Source organism: Ambystoma mexicanum, chromosome 6p, assembly GCF_040938575.1.
Source record: "Ambystoma mexicanum isolate Mex_15411 chromosome 6p, UKY_AmexF1_1, whole genome shotgun sequence".
Taxonomy (NCBI): Eukaryota; Metazoa; Chordata; class Amphibia; order Caudata; family Ambystomatidae; genus Ambystoma; species Ambystoma mexicanum.
In genome coordinates this window covers 276,053,027-276,077,712 of record NC_090935.1, presented here as the reverse complement: position 1 = coordinate 276,077,712, position 24,686 = coordinate 276,053,027, and the positions used below count along the sequence as shown (strand labels likewise).

At 46.7% G+C, this 24,686-nt stretch overlaps 1 protein-coding gene across 4 annotated transcripts in view; it reads right to left on the bottom strand.

Moving 5' to 3' along the window:
- Positions 1-10,058: 10,058 nt before the first annotated feature.
- Positions 10,059-24,686, bottom strand: part of POLI (DNA polymerase iota) — a 668,492-nt gene continuing 653,864 nt past the window's right edge. For all 4 annotated transcript variants that reach the window (XM_069626992.1, XM_069626991.1, XM_069626994.1 and 1 more), the window contains one exon: positions 10,059-11,598. In XM_069626992.1, coding sequence (XP_069483093.1) covers positions 10,699-11,598 — 900 coding nt within the window. In that variant the 3' untranslated portion in view covers positions 10,059-10,698. The remainder of the gene's footprint in view (positions 11,599-24,686) is intronic.

Below are 24,686 nucleotides of genomic sequence, written 5' to 3'. Positions count from 1 at the left end.
GTGGGGACGGAATGTGGGTTTTTTAGGAGAACCAATTATTTGCAGTCATACCAAGCCGGATTCTCGAGGGGAGCCACGGGCACATTGGTACTCTTCCACAAACGCACTCCTTTTCTGGTTAAAAAAAGTCCACACAGACCCGGGGGGGCGGTATGTAGCAGTGCTGGGTGACTTATGGGGAGAGCGGTGGTGCTTCATTGCGGCTTATGCACCCCCTGCTCTCACAAAGGACCTTTTTCGAGACCTGCAATTGATATTGAGGGAGTAGGAGGCAGAGGCATGGACCCTCGCAGGGGACTTCAATGAGGTAATGGAGGTGGCCAGAGACAGGTCACGCAAGGGGAACACAACACGGGAGGGCCCGACGACACTACAGCTTTGCCGAATCTACTGGGTTATTAGACACCTGGAGGGCTTTGCACACAAACGAGGCGGGGTTCTCAGTCTACTCCCATCCACATAAAACAATGTCCAGAATTGATCACATCCTTATCCCCCTGAATGCATCTCACAGACTCACATCTGCAGCCCTGCTGGCCAGTGGGGATCTCAGATCACTCTCCCCTACTGGTAACCCTAAAGGGCAGACATCAGAAGCCAGACACCAACTGGCAACTGAGCACATACTATTTGGGGTTTCCCGAGATAGCTGAGGGGTTGACAAATAAGTCCAACGAATACTTTGAACAGAACGAGGGGTCAGTGGATTGCCCAATCACGATCTGGGAGGCCTATAAATCTGTGCTTCGGGGGAAGCTATTTCCTTGGTAACTGCCCACCGGCAGAACCACACTCACGAAATCACTGAGGCTGAGGGACAGGTCTCCGAACGGGAGGCACAATTTTTGGAATCCGGTGATGCGGCCTTAATGGAGGCCCTGGAAACAGCACAAGAGACCCTAAGTAATTTGGCCTTAGACAATGCTCGGGCCGCCCGCTCGTCGATTCAGATACAGATTTATGAACGGGGGGACAAGGCGGGGAAAACACTGGCCTGGCTGGAGAGGAGGGAAGCATGCAAGGGGTATGTGCAAGCGATCAGAACACTGAATGGGGACCTATTGACGGAGGACTCCGACATTGCGGACACCTTTGCCAATTACTACGAGCACCTTTATTCCCCCCCAAGCGGGGAGGCTGAGTCCCGCTGCCCGAATTTCCTCGACACGGTGGATCTCCCACGCCTTACTACAGAACAAAGGGAATCACTGGACCGAGAAATGATGGAAGACGAACTACAAGCCACGCTCACACAGCTTCAAACTTGGAAAACCCCGGGACCCAACGGATTCCCAGCAGAAACCTGGAAGCATCTTGGCGGCTCTCCAATTACACACATGCATTGCATGTTCCTTAGGAGTAGGGAAATAGGCTCCCTTCCCCCGGACCTCCGGGAAACCTGCATAGTAGTACTGCCCAAACCGGGAAGACCACCGGAGCAATGTGCCTCATATCGGCCCATCTCCTTAATAAATGGGGAGGCCAAGATTCTAGCTCGGGCACTGGACAACAGACTACTGGGAGTAATCAAGTCTCTGATCCACCCTGACCAGTGCGGTTTCATGCCAAATAAGTCCACACGCATGAACCTACGCAGACTCCAACTGGCCCTTGACCGCGCCCCAGTGATACCCGACCCGTTGGCTTTGCTAGCGGTCGACTTTGAGAAAGCATTCGACTCGGTGGGATGGGAGGCCCTCTGGGACATTCTAGACCGAATGAATTTCAGGCACGGCTTCATCTCCTGGACCAAACTCCTATATGAATCCCCCATAGCCAAGGTCAGGGTGAATGGCAGGCAATCTAAATCATTCCCACTGAGGCAAGGGACTAGGCAGGGCTGCCCCTTCTCTCCACTGTTGATCCTCCTCGCAATAGAGCCACTGGCGATCAGGCTCCGGGGGGATGAGGTATGGTCGGGATTTGCATGTCCTGGGGGAAGGGAAGACCAGGTCTCGCTGTACGCCGACGATCTCATTTATCACGGCAGACCGGTGGTCTCATGCCTAGTGGTGTCCCGAATCCTCGTGGACTACCAAGGGTTCTCCAGCCTCAGAGTGAACACCCAGAAAACGGTGTTATTCCCAATCCAGGGCGGAGCGGGTGCGATCCTTCATCCTTGTCCATACCCGGTTTTGGTTTGCGGGTTTCTGTACTTGGGTATACGGATCAGTGCCTCGCTGGAAGAGTTCCTTCGACTGAACCTGCAACCGGTCCTTGAGAGGCTCGAGGTAGACATTCCCCACTGGCAAGCCCTACTGCTGTCCCTAATGGGTAGGGCAGCATTATTCAAGAGGCTGGCACTCCCAAGGTTATTATATGTTCTATAGAATGCCCCACTGCCTATTCCCGCAGGTTTCTTTAAATCAATTGACAGACTCATATGGACCCTCCTTTGGGGGGGAAACAAACCAGAATTGCTCTTGTGACACTAAAACGCTCCATTTGGGAGTGAAGGATAGGGCTACCATGCATCCGCACATATTATCTTGCGGCACAGAACGGGATGGTAAATGACTGGCTGCACGGGAACAACGCAGTCCCCCACATTAGCATGGAGCTGTCCGGCATGCACCCGCTCTCCCCCCTGCAGGTGCTGTATGCCCCCAGGACAGAACAGCCAACACCCCACGCATGTCACTCCACATCCGCCGCATATGGGAAGAAGCACACAAACACGTTGGCTGGGGGTCTAGGCCTACACTGGCCAGACCTATCTAGCATAATATACAGCTTCCTGAAATTCGAGAAATGGGCCCCCTGGGAAAGACTCGGGGTACACACACTGGGACAGGTGATCCGGGGGGGGCGTATGGCCGAGTTTGATACTTTAAGGGAACGCTTCAATCTGGGACCGGGTGAACGCTTCAGATACATGCAAACTGACCCATGCCATGAACGCACAATTCCAGGACCTGGGGGAGGTTCCAGCCTGCTCCCCCCTGGAAGGCAATATCCTTGCGGAACGCATCCCCTCCAGGGTTACCTCCACGTTATATCAGGCCCTCAACTCCTTCAGCTCCAAAGAGCTCATTAATCTGAAGGGGAAATGGGAAAGGGACATGGGGGTTATGGAGCAGGAGGAATGGGTGGAGACCCTGATGTTCCCTTGCGAGATCGGTATCGAGGCAAAATTTCGTCTGATCCAGCTCCGGGTACTGCACTGATCCTATTATTCCCACACCACTCTGGCTGTTACTACCAGAGTTGGCACCTGCAGTAGCATGTTTCCATTGAGCTTTGGGAACCGGCCTTGTCTGTGGGAGTATATTATTGACAGCAAAAAATAATTTTCCTTTCCAAGTACTACCAATGTCTTGCGGCCGTGTGGGTGCTGTATCTTAGAAAGGGCGATTGGTACACTGCTGCACTGTGTGATACACCGTGTTATAAGAAGATGCTAGGTTTGGGGGCATGCTTCAGATTCTGAGGTTACTGTAATGTGGTGCCAGATTTTCCCCAATATATTACAGTGTGTTTTGGCCAGAGCTTTCAGCAAGTGTGTATGGTCTCTGACCGTGGTAATCGTACTTGGGGCTCTGTCATTTGTTTTAGGATTTGTCCTTCGAATCCCTTCTATAAGAACATCTTCATACTTTTCAAAAGGTATTGTTGTGAGTAAAAGGGGCTCCAAAGTAATAAGTCTTGCTTCAGAATGGCATGATAAGCCTTCTTAAAAGCATGAGACATTTGTATGTACTGTTTAGAGAGCACAACAGCAGTGCCGGCGGGCGCTTATACATGGAAGAGTGTGACCTCATAGCTAAAGGACCTGTCAGGAGGGGCGAACCCTTGGCTTGTGCAACTGTCATGCCGCTGTCTTTTGGTGGTCGCTGGCGGTTATGGAAGGCTTGGCGTTGGCGGCGCCATTAGAATGTTCCGTGTTTTTTCTCTTCACTTCCTGGTTTGACGGTCTAGTCTTTTTCTCTTGTTCCTGTATTTAACCAGGCCCTCCCCTGGGCTCTGTGCGTTGCAACTTTGTTTTCCTGTACCTTGTTGCCGTGCTACTTTGTTTTCCTTACCTTACTCCTGTTGCCATTTACCGCGACCTCTATCGCGGTATCCTTTCGCTCTATTTCACTCCTCACCTTCCTTTCTCCCGTTCCTGGTTCTTGGCGGTATCTCCACTCCGGTCTCTCGCACTGCTCCTTGTTCAGTATCAGCTTCACCGGATTCTCCAGCCTACTGCTGCACCGAGAAAACTTACCTTGATATCCTGCTCCGTTTTTTTCTGCATTCCCGGGCTCACAGTCAACTCTTCCTGCTCAGCATTGGTACCAACTACATCCGTAGAGAGGTTTTTTTAAGCGGCTGCTTTTTTCCTCTCATCTTGGTTTCTGCGGGACAGGGGCCGGCTGCTTCCCTGTTTATCAGGGGATCAGGGTGGCTTCTTCCCATGGATGGCCGTACCTCTTCACAAAGAAGAAGAAGCCCCAGACCAAGACCTTCAGACGAAACCCCATTCCGGAAGAGACAGGTGAGGAGAAAGGGGAGGTAGACATTGATTATCAGATTTGGAGGATAATACGCTGGTTCCCAACACTCGTGACAGTTTGCAACGCCCGAAAGAGATTACAATGTCTATTCCGGAACAGGTCCAAGAGCTGCTCACAGCAATGCAGAATGTGACATTAGAATTACAGGCTGTGAAAGCCGAAAACGCTGCTCTAAGACAGCGAGTCAACCACTTCGAACAGTCCCGGAGTGATTTGCCTCCCATGCCCTTACCCTGCGGTAAATATGATGGTTCACCTACTGGATTTAAAGAATTCATGGAGGCCTGCATAATATATTTCACCTTCGGACCTCAGACATATGCCTCAGATGCAGCCCGCATAGGGTTTCTGATATCTAACCTTACGGGTAACGCTCTTTCCTGGGCTACTCCGCTTGTGACCAGTGCCAGCCCGTTACTACACGATTACGCCGGGTTCACCGCCCAGTTCAAATTGGACTTTGAAAGGCAAGAGTCTGCGGTAGTCGCCAGTGACCAGTTACTGGATATTCGACAGGGAAGTTCCGATCTTCTGTCCTACATCTCCCGCTTTAAACGGGTGGCTGCAGACGCAGGCTGGCAAGAGAATGCTCAGTACACCATATTTCGCCGAGGATTGAGGGAAGACCTTAAGGATGAATTAGCAAGGGTAACCAGACCAGCTACTTTAACCGACTTGTGGTCTACAGTGGTACAGCTGGATTTCCGTCTCTCAGAACGGCGGTCTGAACGTAGAAAACAGCGTGGATTTCCTGCTACGCCTGATCCTGGGATTACCTCTCCTTCTCCTACCTGTACGTCGAAAGAGGAGCCAATGCAAATCGGGACTACTCGAGGACCACTCACCTCGGAAGAAAGAAGAAGACGCAGGGAGAACAACCTGTGTATGTATTGTGGATCTAACCAACATATTCTTAGAGACTGCCCTAATGTACCACCAAGACGTTCGGGAAACGCCATTCCTCGGAGCTAGTAGGGACGAGTTACCGAGGGGGATTTACTGGTCCCTTTGTTTCTTTATCAGTCACACCCATGTTTACCACAGAAGACAACCGTCTCATGGTAGTCGGAGTAGAGTTATTTATCTCTCAGCAGTCCTATGAGGTTCTGGCACTACTGGACTGGGGCGCTGCTGGCTGCTTTATGGACTTGGTTTGGGCGGAAAAGGTCGGCATTCGCCGTTTGCAGAAAGACGAGGACCAAAAGGTGGAAGGTGTAGATGGTAGACCACTCAGCTCGGGTCTAATCACCCATACCACACCTCCGATGCAGATGAAGATCCTACATCACAACGAAACCATTCAATTCGACCTCATCCGAGCGCTCATTTTCCAGTAATCCTGGGGGTCTCTTGGCTTCGGAAGCATAACCCGACCATTGATTGGACAAAGAACCAATTGTCATTTACCTCAACTTTTTGTCGTCAGTCATGTTCTTCACAGACCCTGCATACTTCTGTCCACATTTTACCAGATATAACCTCCAGTTTAGATGTGTTGAAGGTAAACAACACCCCTAAAGAATATCTCCGCTACCAGGAGGTGTTTACGGACGATGGCCCGCAGGAGTTACCTCCTCATAGACCAGAGGATTGTCAGATCATTCTCCAACCCAATGCTGTTGTTCCTTTTGGACGAATGTTTTCTCTTTCCCTCAAGGAAAAGAAGGCTCTCAAGGAATATCTGGATTCTAATTCACATCATGGCCTGATCCGACCTTCATTCTCCCCTGCAGGGGCTTCACTTTTTTTTGTTCCAAAGAAGGGTTCCAATGAGCTTCGTCCTTGCATCGATTATAGGGGCCTAAACCAAGTCACGCTTAGGGATAGGTATCCCATGCCACTTATCGGAGACATTCTGGAAGCAGTACAAGGAGCAAAAATCTTTTCTAAAATCGATTTAAGAAGAGCCTACCACCTTTTGCGGATACGATCCGGTGATGACTGGAAGACTGCTTTTCGCACTCCCTTCGGACACTACGAATACTGTGTCATGCCCTTTGGCCTAGTCAACGCTCCAGCAATATTTCAAAGATTCATGGATCGCATCTTTTCTGATCTACTTTTTCATTGTGCCGTCGTCTATCTTGACGACATACTGGTCTATTCTAAAGACGCCCAACTCCATTCGGATCACCTCCAACAAGTCCTTCAAAGACTGCAAGACAATCTACTTAAAGCCAATGCTGATAAATGCATTTTTCAAGCCTCTGAGGTCAACTATCTTGGCTTTATCCTGTCTTCGGAAGGAATCCGCATGGATCCCGCTAAGATCGACGCCATATTGCAATGGCCTACACCCCATTCCATCAAAGACGTCCAAAGGTTTCTAGGGCTAGCCAATTTTTATCGCAAATTCATCCAAGGTTTCTCGGATCGAGTTCTTCCCATTACAAAGCTGTTAAAAAAGTCTTCAATGCCCTTTATCTGGTCTCCTGAGGCAAACCAAGCTTTCCAACGACTTAAGGAGGAATTCTGCTCTGCCCCGGTACTTCATCAACCAGATCAGAATCTAAGATTCATTGTGGAGACTGATGCCTCCTCTGCGGCGATAGGTGCCGCTCTTCTACAGGAACATGAAGGTTTGGAACATCTGGTTGCCTACATGTCCAAGACACTGAATGACAGCCAGACACACTATTCAGTGATAGAAAAAGAACTCCTGGCCATGAAATCTGCATGCGAAGAACGGAGACATCTTCTACAAGGGGCTAACCATCCCTTTGAAATCAGAACTGACCACAAGAATCTTAAAGTACTGCAAAAGATGGAATGTGTCAACTCCCGTCAGGCTTGTTGGGCGCATTTTTTCTCCCAATATGATTTCATATTGACCTACTTACCAGGTTCCAAGAACATACTGGCTGATGCTCTTTCTAGAAGGCCTTATTCAGACATGCCTCAGAAAGAATTTCCCAGTCTCATGCTTCCTGAAGTCAAAGTAATCTGTTCGGTGGAGTCTTTCTTAGAAAGGGTCTGCAAGGCCACGCGGTCCACCTCTCCTCTCTCAAAGGATCTATCCCTTAAAGATGGTTTATGTTTTAAACAACAGCGATTGTTTCTGCCGGACAGATTCACCCATCAATCGGCTTTAAGGTGGTGCCACGATGATCCAACGGCAGGACACAGAGGTGTTAAGAACACTTTGGAATTGCTTCATCGCAGGTTCTGGTGGACCGGTATGGCCAAAGATGTTTCAACCTACGTCAAGTCATGTCCGGTATGCTGTCGATCCAAACATTGCACTCAAAAGTCGATTGGTTTTCTCCAACAACAGGACCTTCCCAAGAGACCCTGGAGCCTTATTTCCACAGATTTTATTGTGGATCTGCCACCCTCGGAAGGTTGTTCATGCATCATGGTAACTGTCGACTGCTTCACTAAGATGGCGCATTTCACTCCCTTGGCTGGTCTTCCCACTGCCGCTGAGATGGCGGCTGTATTTGCCAGAGAAATATTTCGCTTACATGGTACTCCGGACAAGATTATTTCTGACAGAGGTTCTCAGTATACTTCAAGGTTCTGGAAGGAGCTTTGTGAGAGACTGGGAATGGAACGGGCCTTATCTGGCTTCCACCCTCAGACTAACGGGCAGACTGAAAGAACCAATGCCACGCTGGAGCAGTATCTTTGATGCTTCACAAATGCCCAACAGGATAATTGGGTTAGTCTGCTGGTCACCGCGGAATTTGCCTATAACAATGCCGAGCATAGTGCCACTGGTCTCAGTCCTTTCTTTTGTTCCTATGGTTTCCATCCCAGCTTTATTCCTTCTCTCTCCTTTCCTCCTTCTACCACTCCATCTGTGGATGCCTTACTTACCAGTATCTCGGAGGCTCACAAGACCGCCACGGGAAGTTTGCGGGCGAGCAGTCTTCGGTATCGATCATACTGCAATCTTAAGCGCCAGCCCGTTCCAGCTTGGCGAAGGGGCACCAAGGTCTGGTTGTCTACTAGGTTTCTGCCTCGCTGGCTTCGCCCCTCTAAACTGTCTCCCTGGTACCTTGGTCTTTCCCTATACTTCACCAGATCAACCCCGTGGCCTTCCGCCTTCGGTTACCCAAACACATGCACCGTCTCCATCCTGTATTCCATTCCTCTCTCCTGAGGGAATGCAAGGGTGATCCCTACCATCGCCCTTTGCCACAGGACCCGGTCCCCAAGGCAGTTCCTTCCGATGAGTATGATGTGGCCTCCGTTCGTGACTCCCGCTATCGGCGGGGTCGCTTGGAGTATCTCATCCACTGGAAAGGGTATCCACACTCGGAGGACTCCTGGGAACCGGTGTCTCATGTTCACGCTCCAGCGTTGATTCAGCGGTTTCACCGTCTGTTCCCGGGGAAGCCGGGGGGGGGTGTCCCTTGGGAGGGGCCATACTGTCATGCCGCCGTCTTTTGGTGGTCGCTGGCGGTTATGGAAGGCTTGGCGTTGGCAGCGCCATTAGAATGTTCTGTGTTTTTTCTCTTCACTTCCTGGTTTGACGGTCTAGTCTTTTTCTCTTGTTCCTGTATTTAACCACGCCCTCCCCTGGGCTCTGTGCGTTGCAACTTTGTTTTCCTGTGCCTTGTTGCCGTGCTACTTTGTTTTCCTTACCTTACTCCTGTTGCCATTTACCGCAACCTCTATCGCGGTATCCTTTCGCTCTATTTCACTCCTCTCCTTCCTTTCTCCCGTTCCTGGTTCTTGGCGGTATCTCCACTCCGGTCTCTCGCACTGCTCCTTGTTCAGTATCAGCTTCACCGGATTCTCCAGCCTACTGCTGCACCGAGAAAACTTACCTTGAAATCCTGCTCCGGTTTTTTCTGCATTCCCGGGCTCACAGTCAACTCTTCCTGCTCAGCATTGGTACCAACTACATCCGTAGAGAGGTTTTTTTAAGCGGCTGCTTTTTTCCTCTCATCTTGGTTTCTGCGGGACGGGGGCCGGCTGCTTCCCTGTTTATCAGGGGATCAGGGTGGCTTCTTCCCGCGGACGGCCGTACCTCTTCACAAAGAAGAAGAAGCCCCAGACCAAGACCTTCAGACGAAACCCCGTTCCGGAAGAGACAGGTGAGGAGAAAGGGGAGGTAGACATTGATTTATCAGATTTGGAGGACAATACGCTGGTTCCCAACACTCGTGACAGCAACCTTTTCTTTCTCACTTCTGCTTCTTGAAGTGCCAATTGCACACCCACCCATTCCTCATAACTCTCATATCTGAGAGACCATTTGACTCACCCATCTATCGTAATTTGGCAACCTCTCACTTTATGGTGACACTAACTCTGTGTATGAACTCTCACTAATTGGGTTCTCTTTGGACAAAATTAAATCCCTTAAATTGTGGGAGCAGGCAAGGTAACTTCCAAAAATGGCTTCATGTGCTGTATTTGAGGCAACGGTTTGTTTCGAAGGGGCACATACTTGGCAGGCTGTGAAGGGGTATTGTCAACTTTTACTCTCGAGTTTGATGAAAATGTATGTTCTCGCTATTAAAGTTTTAGCAGCGATTCTCTAGTTTAGGGCTGTAGTAGAATCTCCAATGCTGCATTAAAGCACGTTGGTAGAGCTACAGTACCTTCAGATCTGGAGCGACAAAAATCTTTATTTCAAAAACAATTTAGCATATTTTCTGCACATATTCTTTCTTTGTATCCATGTATGCTTTCTTCAATCATAACCTCAAAAACCATTAACAGTAAAAAACTTAGGGCCTGATCACGAGTTGGGCGGTATCCCGACTTATTAGCGTTAGCGCCCACCCGTCTGTCAGTATTCCCGCCATATTACGGGTTGAGCGCTGTTAGTCCCATCCCCCATTGGAATTTTCGGTGCATTTACCGCACGGTAATACCACCGGCGGTAATTGCACCAAAAATGGGAATTTTTCTGGTGTGTTTACCCAAGCTCTGAGCTGTGGGTAAAGACGCCAGACGCGATATGGGTGGACCCTTAAATGCGGCAGGAAAAAACACTGTTACCGCCGAATTTAAGGGCTACCGCCCAACTTGTGATCAGGCCCTAAGAGTTGAATGCATGTGGACAGAACCATTACACACCTCAGAACAATGCTAGCACCAAAAACAAGGAAAATGATCTGATATTACATTTGCAGAAACATGTATTGATTCTAAACAGATTGCACCATGTTCTACATTTTTAGGTGATACTGTTAAGCTCTTGTGAACAAATAGCCCTGGGTAGTTCTTATGTCTGTTTTCTAACTTAGTTTCGCTTAAAATACTTCAATAAACTATTCGGCTGTGGTGACTTCAAAGCAGTTGTTCTCTTCCCTTTAGGTTCTTTTATTGTTTGGTGGTGTTTAGTCATGTGCATTTTGGAAACTGTGCTCTTTTGGGTCCATTCAGTCATGAGTTCTTGTTGTACCACAGAAGGTAATTCTGAAAAGACAGTGGGATCAACACCAGAAGGAAAGGTAATATCCACTTCTCCAGGAGACACTAGATCTTCACCTCCACATGTGGTGCCCATAAAAGTCACAGAACCACTGGAATCTTGGCGTTGTTGAAAAATATTTGTTTGTGAACCTGAGGGAAGATGTATTGGATCTTTACACAGAGAGGAGAATATTGGTAATTTTCTGGTCTCTTCCTCTATATATTTCCCATCTACTTCACATTCATGACTTGCGTGAGAATTCTGTGTACTAGATGCAAAAACGGCAAGGGGCTTGTCCAAAACTGACACCAGTGTTGTATTTGCCAGTTTATTTTGTGAATGTTTGCCAAATGAAGCAGAGCTCACATCACAATTGTTATTGTTAGAAAATGTTGGCGTGCCAGTTTTCTTTGGTGAAAAGAATGCTTGCATGTCTCTAGTCTTGGATGTAGGGCGGCTCGACACACTACTTGTACTAGCCCCTCTCGTAACAGTGCTGCAAAGGATTTCCTTCTGGATGTCTTCTGGCAGCTGACTGAATACTTCTTGGTCAACACCTTCGGGAAGTGACTGGTGTGGGAACATCTGGAGGTCCATGGCTTCTCCAGCGCTTGTCATATTTACCAGACATTCTTCAGGTTTGGAATGTACACTTCTTTCACTTAGAAAACTAAATGAATTGCTATCATTCTGTAGCAGGCCTTCAATATCAGCAGGTTCAGTTTCCTAGGTAAGAAACATACATGTTACATTCCATGACGTATTTGTGCAATAATCAAAACTATTGTTGTACATGCTAACCATAGTTCTAAGACATGTAAAAGAATATAAAATATACATTTCAGATGAACACCGTGCCTAGAAATTCAAGCCTCTTTCCACTAACCTGAAGGAGCTGCACTGGTTACCCCTTCAAGCATGTATCTTGTTCAAGATTGCCTGCATCACCTATAATGCAGCCACAACCAATACAACACTCTACCTTGCTGAGAAACCCTCCATCTCCAGAAGACAATGAACCACCAGAAGCTAAGACATCACCACACTGGAAACAAAGAAATGCTAGTGGGATAACATTAGTAAACAGGCTTTTTCTTGCTATGCACGCTGTCTCTAGAACAAGTGCCAACCACAGAGAAGACTGGATCCTTCTATCCTATACTTCAGGAAGGTCTTGAGGACCCTACCTTTCAAAGAACATCTCACCAACCGCACCATCAACCCTACTTCTCCCTCTATGGATGTCCTCTGCTCCCATACCCATTCCAGCTACCTCTGTCCCTTAACTGTAACCCCCAGTTTGCATCCCCTATGTACAGGTTTCCCAGCTCGATGTGTGCTTTATAAATACCATATATTCATACAGACATGAACACATTCAAATTGTTGATGTATGGGCAAACGGAAGAAACATGGGGTTCGGAAACAAAATAAACCACGTTTTTTACAATGATATTTTTTCAGGAACTCTGGTCAGATCCCTGCTTTTGTGTCTCATGAGTTCGAAGGAAAATGGAGGGCTGAACCTATTTGAATTAGATCAATTTCCAGGAGACAGAGATGGGGAAAAGGGCGGTGGGAATGGTTGAAAAGAATGAAGGGTTAGTAGGACATTCAAAATCTTTATGATATGAAAGGTGGCGATAGGGTGATGCAGAAGACACACATGGACAGAACCTCACAAGACCATGGTTAAGCTCTTTTTCTTTAAATGCGAGTGCTGTCTACACCACAACAAAAAACATGAAGATATGGGCTAGGATTATGGAACAAAAAATATTCAATAGTGTCACAACCGCATCTTTGTTTCACTGAAACATTTATAAAGCAAGTTATTACATTAATCTATGATTGTAAAGGTGCACCTGGAAGAGGGTTCCGATAGACAACCTTTCAAAGATCACTGTATATTTGTCACATACTACTTGTTTAAATGGAAAAATAAGTGTAAATCAAGATACAGACGGATCAGTTGGGGGAATACATGTTGTGGAATGACAGAAATAGCTAAGATGAAAACAACTACATGGGAAGGTAGAATTTGTGTAGCTATTTTGATGTTTGCTTGTTGAGAGCTGCCATTGAAGAATCAACTAAGCTTAAATGAGCAAGAATATTTTATCTATTAATTTAAGTTTGCTGAATAAAACGGAACATCAGTTTTCAGTAAGTACATTAAATGTTGGGATATTGATACCCTTTGTTAAAATAATAAAACAGTTACTGAATGGAGCTTTTATTAATTCATTTTAAGAACCATAGTAGAGGAGGCTCAGTGCAGGTATCCTCCTAACATTGTTTAAGAATTTAGCGGCACTGGGATTCATCCTGTTCCTTCAAGACAGCTTCTGAGAAGAAACTCTGATAACTGAACGTAAGCCACATTTTGTTATAATATGGATTGGAGGCGGTTAAACAATATACACATGCTTTTTAAAAGTTTTTTTATTGCCATTTCCAAGTTACATATCAAACCAGTGATAAAACAAAGAAAACAACAATCCACCAATCCCCAACCACCCCCCTAACCCCTGACTTGTCGAACCGTTGTACTTCCTTGACTTGATTATGTTCACATGAATGAGGAACGTCCCGTCCTCTACAATATTGACAATTTTTCAAGTTCTCTGGGCACCATTGTATCATATAATCACCCTTAAAGTATTCAATTATCACCCTCCAATCCCTCCTGAATCTGATGGCCTACCTTGTATTCTATATGTAACCCACTCCATCGCCACCATTCCCCAAACTGTATGCAAACATTCTATGACCATGGGCAGTGATCTCTTTCCATTTTTTTTGCTATTAATAATCAGGCCGCTATTACCAACACCATGGATGCTTTGCGTTGTGTTTTCAGTGGGAACTGTTTTTCCGGATCAAACATTCCACACATCCATTCCCTTACTAATGAGCCTGGCAACATCAACTGTACCTGCTTTACTATTTTATTCTAAAATACCTTCACCTCGGGGCAGTCCCACCAAATGTGCCTCCAGTCCCTGCTCCCCAAACATCCTCTCCAGCATTCCTGTGCCGTATTGGGAAACATATTATGAAGCCTTTCGGGAGTGTAGCGCCATTGCAACATTATTCTACACCAAGCTTCCCTTAACTGGCTAGACCTCGTCATCTTTGGTATTTTGACCCAGAGACTCCCCCAAACGGTTCAGGAACCTCCTCCACCAGGGTTCTTTCCCATCTCTGGATATAAGGCCACTTAGTTGCCGGTTGTAGGTCTACTAAAATAGATTTAAGTTTGGACACCAGTTGTTTATCTCCTTTATTTGTGGTAATAAAAAGGTTGAATGGTGTTGAGGACCTCTGATATGCTTTTTTTAAGATCAGGCTGCTTCAACCAATGGCGTAGCTGGTAATATTCCATTTGGTCCCTTTCCGTCAGCCCTATACTCTGTTTACAATCTTCAAACGTTCCTACTTCCCCTTCTATTATCATACCCCCCCCCCCCCCCTTTGCTACATTCCTTTTCTTTCCATTTTTCAAATTAACCCTGTGCCATCCCTGGGGAGAACTGGGGATTTTTAAATAGCAGGGTAAATAGGGACAGGCACGCAGAAAGATGTCCTTGCCGCAATAGACAATCCCATACATTACATGTTACCGAAAGTACCCTGCTCAAAGTGGCACTGCGGGGTCTGTCTTGTTTATCTAGCCACAGCAATCCTTCCAGCGAAATCCCTGCTACCGGCTTATCAATTTTTACCCATGATTGCGTCATATCTCCCAATATCCATTCCCTTACCACCCGTAATTGACCTGCTTCATAATATTTAGAAATATTGGGGAGTCCCACTCCCCCCACTGCTTAGATGGCATCATTTTTTCCGAGGCTACCCTTGGATGTTTATTTTTCCAGACAAAACGTGATATTAACCTATTGACAGTCTTAAAAAATGATCGAGGTAGCCATACCTGGTGTACCTGGAAATAGTATAGAAGTCTGGGTAACGTAACCATTTTTACTGTTGCTATCCTTCCCAGCAACCATATGAGCAAAGGGGTCCATTTATCAAAATCCGTTTTTATTCTACTTACAAATGATGGGTAATTTGCTGCATACAGAGAATATATTACATTGATTATCTGTATCCTCAAAAAGCCTATGGAATCCCCCCGCTCTCCGGAAAGGTGACACCCATGGCTAGATCCTGTCTCTGAGCCTCTGACAGCACTATCTCCATTACTTCCGATTTGCTACTTTCTCCATCTTTGCCAATTCTACTCAATGCGGGAATAGATATCTCCGGGTTGGTCAGGGACATCATAACACCATCGGCAAAAGCCGTTTTTTTATATTCTTCCACCCCAATCCTTATGCCCCTTATGTTTTGATTGTGTCTAATAGTTGCTAATAAGGGTTCTAAATACATAGCATATAAAAGTGGAAATAACGGACATCCCTGTCGCGTCCCTCTTGCAATCTGATAAGTGGAAATTGCCAAACAGTCAAATTGAGGGTTTCACATAGTTGGCCTGTATCATTCGAATGAACGTGGGGCCAAAACCCATATGTTCTAGGGCATGTTTCTCTGCGTTGAGCAATACCAATAGCGCAGGGATCTGTCGGATATTGGTTTTTTCTATTATATATGCCAATTTCCTCCTGTTATCTGTAAGGAAGGCATGGTATCAAAGTAAGACAGACACAAGTGATCACAGTTCAAGGGAGTTTATTAAACTGTAAAATGGGTGTGATAAACGCCTAATCTAAACCTAAATCGAAGATAGGCGCAAAATACGACCATCAAATAATAATAATACAGTCCTAGTGGAGTCTTGTCAAATAAAAGAGCCTCCCTTCCACGCGTTTGTAGCACGGGACAAGACAGGACTCTTGAACACAGCACACTCCTGGGCTATTCCAGCATGAGGTTACAGTTCCTTTCCTCAATATCAGGGCCTTCTGTGCCCAAGTCTCTTTCATGCATAGTCTCTTGCCTCAGAGGCCCTGATATGCCATAAATAACAAAACAAAAGTTCCTTCTGTAAATCTTCACATCACGCGATTACTCTTCGCCCTTGGATCCCCATCAACCAGGAACTGATCCTTCTCTCAACGTTAGCCTCCCCCAGTCGGGCTCAGATCAACAACTCACTGTGGACATCCCTTGTCATCACAATGTTCACGGATGTGTCGCTATTCACCCCAACTCGCAGGCATCCCTTAGTCAGGTTCACGTTTGCTCTTTCTCACAAGTCACTTAGTTTCCACGTGTCAAAGACTTTTGAATGTACAAGGGATTGGTGTTGACCCTTGTATGACCACCTTGACACCTGAGGCCTCTTGGAACTTGTAGTTTCCACAAAGTTAGTTCAGTACATTCTCCTTGTTCAGGAGAGGGCCACCAGTCAGATTCCTTTGAATGAGCACCCACATGGCACCGGACCACTCGGTTTCTGGTACCAATTTCACTCACAAAAGACCTCATGTCTATTATCTTCTTTCTTCATATACAATGTTGCCACTGAAACCTTGAACTCAAGACAGTCCTGTCCACTATTAGTTTCTTCCAACTCACCAGCTGTGCTGAAATCGTTGGCATTTCTATTGCCGCTGGAGTCAAGGACAGTACCACAATGGCAACCGCTTCTCGCTGCCCTGGCTATCAGTGGATCCCATGTACCGCTGATATCTGTCACACTACTCGCCAGCTGTGACTCCTGGTCTTACGTTCCCTTTCGTGGAGGCTTCGTGGGTCTGGGTTGAAAAGGGCAAAGGCAATTCCCTCCTGGTCGTCCTTTTCCGGTTTCACCGCCTTTCTCCTCCGTTTGAACTGGCGTCCTGGAATAGCTGCTTCCTCATGCATTTGGCCTTGCTCCAAGTGTGCTCTCGTGCTCCGCCTTTTATACCTGTGGGGAAGGGAAAGGGCAGTCAGGTGTGTGTTGTTATCGGCAATTGCCTTACTCTGCCTGACCCACGAGTTGAGACATGTCAGGTAAAAGGCTCTTGTGTTAGTCCATTGTTGTTCACGGTGTGAGAAAGTGTTTGTGTCGCAAAAGGGGGGTAGCGTTTCTAAATATCCTACTGGGCAGGATGGGGAAAAGGTGTCATAAGGAAGGGGATACTGTGCCTCACCCTTCGGTGTCCCACTTCCACTCCCCGAAGACCCCCCATGCAGGTGATCCTCCTTCCGCACTTGTTCAACCCTAGGAACTGGATCCAATAGCGATGGCTGTGTCCTGTCCACCTGGATGACAGATCCTCAGGGACTAGCGGGTGAGACACCTTCAGGTTTCTCACATATCCCCTGTTTGTCTTCCTTTTATGAAGCACGACTGATCCGTAGCAATAATGTCTGGAAGAAGAGAAGTGACCCTGGCTGCCAAAATGCCTGTGTAGATTTTTGCATCTAGATTTAAAAGAGCTACGGGCCGATATGACCCACACGCGGGTGGATTTGTATTAGGTTTTATGAATATCACCACTTTCGCCTCAGCCATAGTGGGGGTCACCTGCCCATTCCTTCTGACAGAATTGAAAAGGAACACGAGTTTAGGATTCAACTGTTTGCTAAGTTTTTGGTAGAAACGTGCAGTGAATCCATCTGGGCACAGAACTTTATTTTTAGGTAATCTTTTGATTGTGGCCTCAACTTCTTCCACCGTTATATCTTCCTCAAGGTGTATCCCTTTCCTGTTGCTTTATTTTCTGCCATGAGAGGTCAAAGAAATACTGGTCTACTACCCCCTGGTATGCTTCATCAAACCTATAGAGAGCCACATTAAACTCTTCAAACGCATGCAGTATTGATTCTGAATCTGACGTGAATGTACCATCGGCTTGCTTGATTCCCCTTATTACGCGTTTTGCAGCAGCCATTGTAATCTGTCTGGCCAGCAACCTATCCGCGTTATTGGCGCTTATATAGTACTGTTGTCTAATATTCAACTGGGCCTTCTCCGCATGTTGCGTACGAAACAATTCCAGCTGTGTTCTTAATCCTTTCAATTTCCTAGACACCTCTTTATTCTTGCCCTCTACCAACTCTCGCTGAGTCTCTTTCAATTGGGCCTCTAATTACATTTCCAATGCTGTGTTCACATTTTTCTTTTTTGCGCTTGTATCGCTATAATCGCCCCTCTAATGACTGCATTAAATGCCTCCCAGACCCCTTTTGCAGTCATTCCCTCGCTTTCATTATGGAAAAAATGTGAAGCTATTTTACTGCCCAGCAATTCTGCTGAAACTATTGAATAACACTTCCTGGGGGCATGTCCATGCCCATACATGCTTACTTTGCCCCGTCCCCTTCAGTTCAACGATCATCGGGGCGTGTTCTGAAGTCGATATAGCCCCTATATGCACCTTATCCACCTCCCCCAGCAGGCATGCAGTTATGCATACATAATCTATTCTAGAGAATGTTTGATATATGTGGGAAAAACAAGTATAACCACTCTCATTCCTCCTCCTTGCTTGCCAAACATCTACATGGGATAAATAGGCACATTTCTCCTTCAGGACCTTCGAGGGAGTGCACCCACTATGCTGGTTACTAACACTTCTGTCTAAACTCGGGTCCCAAGCCATATTAAAATCACCAGTAAGCACCATCTCCCCTACCACAAATCTTTCTAGTTTTGACAACGTCGCCCTTAAAAATGCCTCCTGTCATGAGTTGGGTGCATAGATCGTACTCATGATCACCCTAACAGGTCCTAGAAGGATCAACAGAAACAGTTATCGACCTTGCTCGTCGACCTCCATTCTCTCGACTTTTACTTACAGGGCTTCTTTAATACCTATCAACACCCCTGCTTACTTCCCTGGAGCAGCAACTTGATAAACTTTCATAAATTGTTGAAAGCGAGGTATTGACCTATCCACTTTCTTTATGCGAGTCTCTTGCAACATTATTATTTCACAAGGGAGTTCATTCCCCTTACATTATGTGAGTAAATTGTTATACTCATCACTTGTCACTGGAATATTATCTTTTGTTAACCCCTGTACCCAATGGTAACTCACCCTTATTTTTTGATTACCGGCCAAGTCATCTCCCTCACCTCCCTCCCCATCGTTCCACTCCTCTCCCCTTTAACCCCCTAACTTCAACAAACCAAATCCTACCTCTAGCTTACCCCCCACCTCCCTACCACCCAACATTCCACCCACGCCTTTCCCGGTCCTAACCAGATTTCCTATGAACACCCCCAAAAACCTCCCTGGAGCTCTGATCCTGAAACCGCCTTTGGAACAACCCCATAGAGGGCGAACTACACCCCCCAAGTGATTCCTTAATGCTGTCACCTTGCCTATTACTCCAAGCAAATCGATGCACAAGTCACATTCACTTCTCACATCCCCTCAACACCCCTTTCACCCATTACTGTTATCTATCCAACCAGCATTAAGCAAATAAACAAGATTGAACTTTTATACAGAGTTGAATCAACTTCTCAGATGGCACCTGATGGCCCGGGATCATCTAACTTGCCCGGCGGTTCTCTCAATTTTGTGAGTCTGCTGCCTCTCCTGCCGGATGCTGCAAACCAAGTCCACAGGCGATCACATTACAAGGCAGAGAAGTTTTGCATTTGCCCATTAGATTGTCTGCTCTCCTGTATGTTCATAAGGGACAATCCTTTCTCACAGGTCATAAACAGCAGGCCAAATGGAAAGGTCCACTTATATTGGATGCGTCTGGCTATTAGTTCTCTGGTCACCGGGGTCATGGCTCTCCTTTTATGCAGAGTTGTCAATGCCAAGTCTTGGAAGAGATATACCTGGGCTCCATTAATGGTTAAGTTTGATTGTGACCTCACGTCCTAAGAACGTCTTCTTTCACTGTATATGAGGACAGGGTCACCAATACGTCTCTCTGTCTTGTACTTGGACCAGATCTCCTGGGGCTCACTCTATGTACCCTATCAATCCCCACATCTTCAGGTGCCATATCTGTAAGTACATTTCTGAAGCATTGCTGCATCATAGCTCTCAAATTCATATCCTTTATGTCATCGGTTGGGCCCTTCACACGTATATTCGACCTCCGAGAATGATTTTCCAAGTTTTCCATTTATATTTCCAGATTGTGGGTGGTCTATCCAATTGATCTCAGAGCTAGCTATTTTGACCTACTTCAGTCGTCACTTCCATCAGGCCCTGTTCCGTTATATCGACCCTGGCACCAATTTCACTGATCTCCCTTTTCACTTGCATCAGTGAGCTCAGTACGTCTTCCTACATTTTGTCCAGCTGAGCCTAGAGGGCATTCACCATCCTCTCTTCCATTCCTTTCAGACAACCCTGGAGGTCTTCCTTATTTAAGGCCATTTTGATCTGGTCGGATTTCTTTTCACCTATAGCCTGCTGTACTGCTTCCTCTCCCAGAGAGGTATCTCCTGTGCGGGACCTCCAACAGCGTTCCAGCTGATCCCCTTGGGTAATGATGGCCGTTTTAGCACTTCCAGATGTCAGGCGTTAAAGGAAAAATGCCCTCTTCTAAAGCTAACAGTGAGTTGGGAATGCACCATGTATAAATGAGCGCTAATAGACTAAATAGTCCAATACATCACTGCTCCAATACTAGTATAGGTCTTGGTCACCTCCCCCTCTTCTTGCAAATAGCACCCTCACCTTTCAGTCACTGTACCTTCAATCTGAATGATCAAAATGATGAATAGTAAAATGGAGATGAAAATTCAAGTGCACATATCTTGTTAGATCTCCCGTCTACCAGGCGCCTTCCGCAACAACCTTCGTTTGTAGATTATATTGACCAAGGCAAGTTCACTTAACCAAGTCCAAATGGTGCACTCACACTTTTCTCCTCTTCTAAGTGCTTAAACCTTTGGAGCAGCACCTTTAATTTCTCCAAATGTTATCTCCCTACTGCCATAAATCTGCCCCCTTTATAGAATCATCCAATATGAACAAATGGCTCCCTATTCGCGGATAAAATGTCTATCTGCGCTCTTTAATAGCACTGTCTCGCCTCTGGCAGCTTCCAGCAGCGCAGAGTATAATGTCCCTAGGCACGGCACACCACTCACTCTAGCCGGGATAGTATAATTCTACTTCTTGTCATATGGGGACAGCTTCTTTTACATTTAACAGCTGGTGCGCTATTTATATGCTCCTGATTGCTCGCTACCGCCGCTTATCAGATGTACTGCCACACACCGACGATCGCTCCTTGCGCTGTCTTCCTCCTTCCTGATTCTTCTCAGGCGCTGTGTTGCAGCCTCCTTAGCACACCTGTCACTCCAATTTATTATCCCACAACAGCTGGGGGAAGGCAGACTTATTTCCAAGGGATCCACAGTACTGCTTGTGCCTTGAGGTTAGAGCTGCTCCTGCCCGAGTCACACCCCATGTACTGTTCAGCGATGTTCCCTTCAAAACAGCATGGTTCCTTGTGAATATTCTGCAGACTCCTCAGCTATACAACTCTCCTCTCCGTCTCAGGGTCTTCAAAACAGCATATATTCTTTCAATTCCGCCAGCCCGCAGGCTTGCTGATCATTGGCCTGCCGGAGCTTACCCCACAGCAGCTATTTTGGAATAACTAAGAATATCTTCTCCTCGACAAGAGTCAAGTTAAGGACTGATAATGCATGGGGAATGACTGATGTCATGTTAGGATACTCTCAAATATGCATAATGAAATTTTGAGAATTGTAGAGTTAATGGATCTACTATGTTTTGGTTAATGTAGGATATATTAATTACAATGTAATGTGTACATTATTTGATGTAAAGTAATGTCACATGGTGAGATTTGAGAAACTGAATCCATAAATGAAATTGATGTGCCTTTTAAAGTAAATGGTTATTGTAGGGGTGCAGAAGGCGGAGACTGACATGTGGGTGACATTGTATTGGCTAAAGATGTGTATTAATTCCAAAATAAAGAGAAAACCCTATTTGTCCCTAACTTCTTTGAAGGGTTTCCATGCCTCAACTAAATACTAAGGATTGTTTCAGGATGTCCAATGAAATCAAGAGTCCACCATCATGTGTCAAAACCTATTTCCTTCCCTTACACTTTTATAAAACCTGTTTTAATTTTTTCAACAAACAGACAAACAAATACAGACAAGCTTCACCATGTCATTCCAGTGATACAGGCATATATAGATCCATTCAGGAGTTTCCCGTCAGGTGGTGGGGGTTGTTCCACCCTTAATCTCAGCTTTCCGGCTCACCAACCACCTCCCACAACATTGCCTATCCACCAAACTGCATGTTCCCCCATCGCGTCAGTACCTCCCAGCTCCTGCATCAACCTCCCTCCCGGAGCATACAGCCTCTAAGTCTCATCTTCTCCCAGGTTGAACATGTTCTGTACTAGAGTGTTCCAGTCTTCGATTGCCTCATTCCCTTCATGCATTCCTTTCTTAAGAGCCTTATACCATACAGCTGACTCTGCTAGTGACCATCGCCTTAGATCCGCCCACCAGGCATCTATTTTAGGGCCTTCAGAAGATTTCCACGCCATGACAATTCTGCATTTCGCTAACACACAAACCAGATCCTACATTTTGGTCAAGTGAGCCTTTTGTCTCCCGCCCCTAGGGAACAATCCCAATAGAGAATACTCTGTGGGCCATTTCTGCATTTGGATGCCACCCCGTGCCACCCTCCCGGCTACATCCCCCATAATGTGTGTATTACCAGGCACGCCCAAAACATGTGTATCATGTCTGCTCTTTCCTGTGTGCATCTTGGACAGGCCTGGCCACCCCGTTTCACCATGAGGGACACCTTGTGTGGAGTCATATACATTCTGTGAGTGACATACAATTGGGTGAGTTTGAACCTGGAGTTTCTTGATACTCGCTTGGTGTACAGCAGTGCCCTTTCCCATTATGCATCTGTAAGCGTTTTTCCTATGTCTGTCTCTCACCTGCTGTTCACCTTCAGTTCTGACGCACCCAACCTGCCAAGGAACAAATCATGTAGTCTAGAGACCATGTGTCCCCCTTCCTGACACGTCGTACATGGTGTCTAATTTCTCGCTCTGCGGACCAAGCCATATTTCCCCAATTCTCTTGACCATGCCTAGGTATAGCAGGAATTGCCCTTCATGTTTACCATATTCGTTGAATGGGGCCTGGAAAGCTATTACTTTATCTTCTCTTACTAGGTCCCCAATCATGGCTATTCCCTTGTCCTCCCAGTGTCTTCTATATTGCACCAGTTCCCCTTGCAGTTCACTGATGATTCCCACCAGGGGAACATGCACTGAACAAGGATCTCAGTCGGGTCTCTAAGCCCTGCAAGCCAGAACAGGCATGACTTCTCCCAGTTCACCCTGATCCCTGATAGCTCAGCAAACTGGTCAATGACATCCAATAAGTGCGGTAAGTTGTCATCTGGCATGTTTACATACAGCAGCATGTCATCTACATACAAGGTGATTAGGTGCACCACTCCGTCTAGCTCGATCCCCCGCATCCTCATACTACTAGTAACAGTCAGTGGCTCCAATGCTGGAATATACAGCATCGGTGATAGTGGCCAAACCTGCTTGGTGCCCTTCTGCACTACCCACACCTCAGAGATCTGTCTGCCTGTCTTCACACAGACCCTGGGCACCTTGTAGATCAGCTTTACCCATTTCAAAAACATTTCCCAATTCCGAAATGTGTCAGGGCAGCAAACATTCAGTCCCAGAGGACTGAGTCAAAGGCCTTGACTGCAATAATGAGGCCACTGCACCTTCGTCCGTCAGATGATTAGTGCCGTCTATGGCGTGGTGTAGTTTCTGCACATTCCATGTGGTGTTCCGCCCTAAGAACATACCCACTTTGGTCTGTGTGTACTAGGTCCCCTATTACTCTCCTATGTCTGTTTGGCAACACCGCCGTCAGGATTTTTCAGTCTTGGTTCACCATAGAGAGGGGCCGGTACGATGCACAGCACTGCAGTGATTTACCCGGTTTAAGGATTGGTATGATAGTGGCTTCCCTCAGGCTGCTGGGTAGTACTCCCAGCTCGTATGCTTCTGTATAAACCTGGAGCAATCTAGGCACTGGTATTCCCTCGTATCTTTTACAAAACTCCCCCGGGAGTCCATCCGGTCCCGGGGTCTTGGAGGTCGGGAGTTCTATCACTTCCTTGATTTCTTCTAACGTCAGTAGTGCATCTAGTGCGTCCACCTGGTCTTCTCCCAGCTTGGGTAGCTCTATTTGCCCCAAGGCCTCCTCTACGTTCTCGCCCCTTTCTGTTGTCACGTCTGTGTATAGGGTTTTGTAGAATCTAAAAAAAACACCTTGTTTATCCCTTCATGCATTCTGACTAACTCCCTGTGTACATCAGTGAGAGTTTTTCCCACCTGCATTGACACACCAGCAGTCTCCCCGGTTTGTCCCCTTCTGCAGTTTTTGAGTGTATTTCACAAAGTCAAAGCGTCACAGTCTTTCCCATGCTCGCACACATTTTTGCCTCAGTTCTGTCACCCACCCGACACAGCAGGTGGTCCTCCCTCATCTTTTTCCACACTTGCTATCTCATTCTGGATGTCTCCCAGGGTTTTAGGTATATCTGCTCTCGGGCCTCCCATTTTTCCTATCCCCTTTCCAAGCGTGACCTCCTAAAATGCGTCCCATACTGTGCTCATCTTCGCTACGCTGTTTGTATTAATGCTAAAGTACTCCTCCTTTTGATCCCTCAGGTAGTCAATAAACAACTAATTTAGCAGGGCTTCCGCCCACAGGCACCATGTAGGTATCCGAGGTCTCGGGGCCACGCTCTGCCATGTTACTAAAAGTGGGGCATGATCCGATAGTGTTCTGGCGTCATATTCTATGTGCACAAAGTCACCCAGCCTTTTTTCTCCTG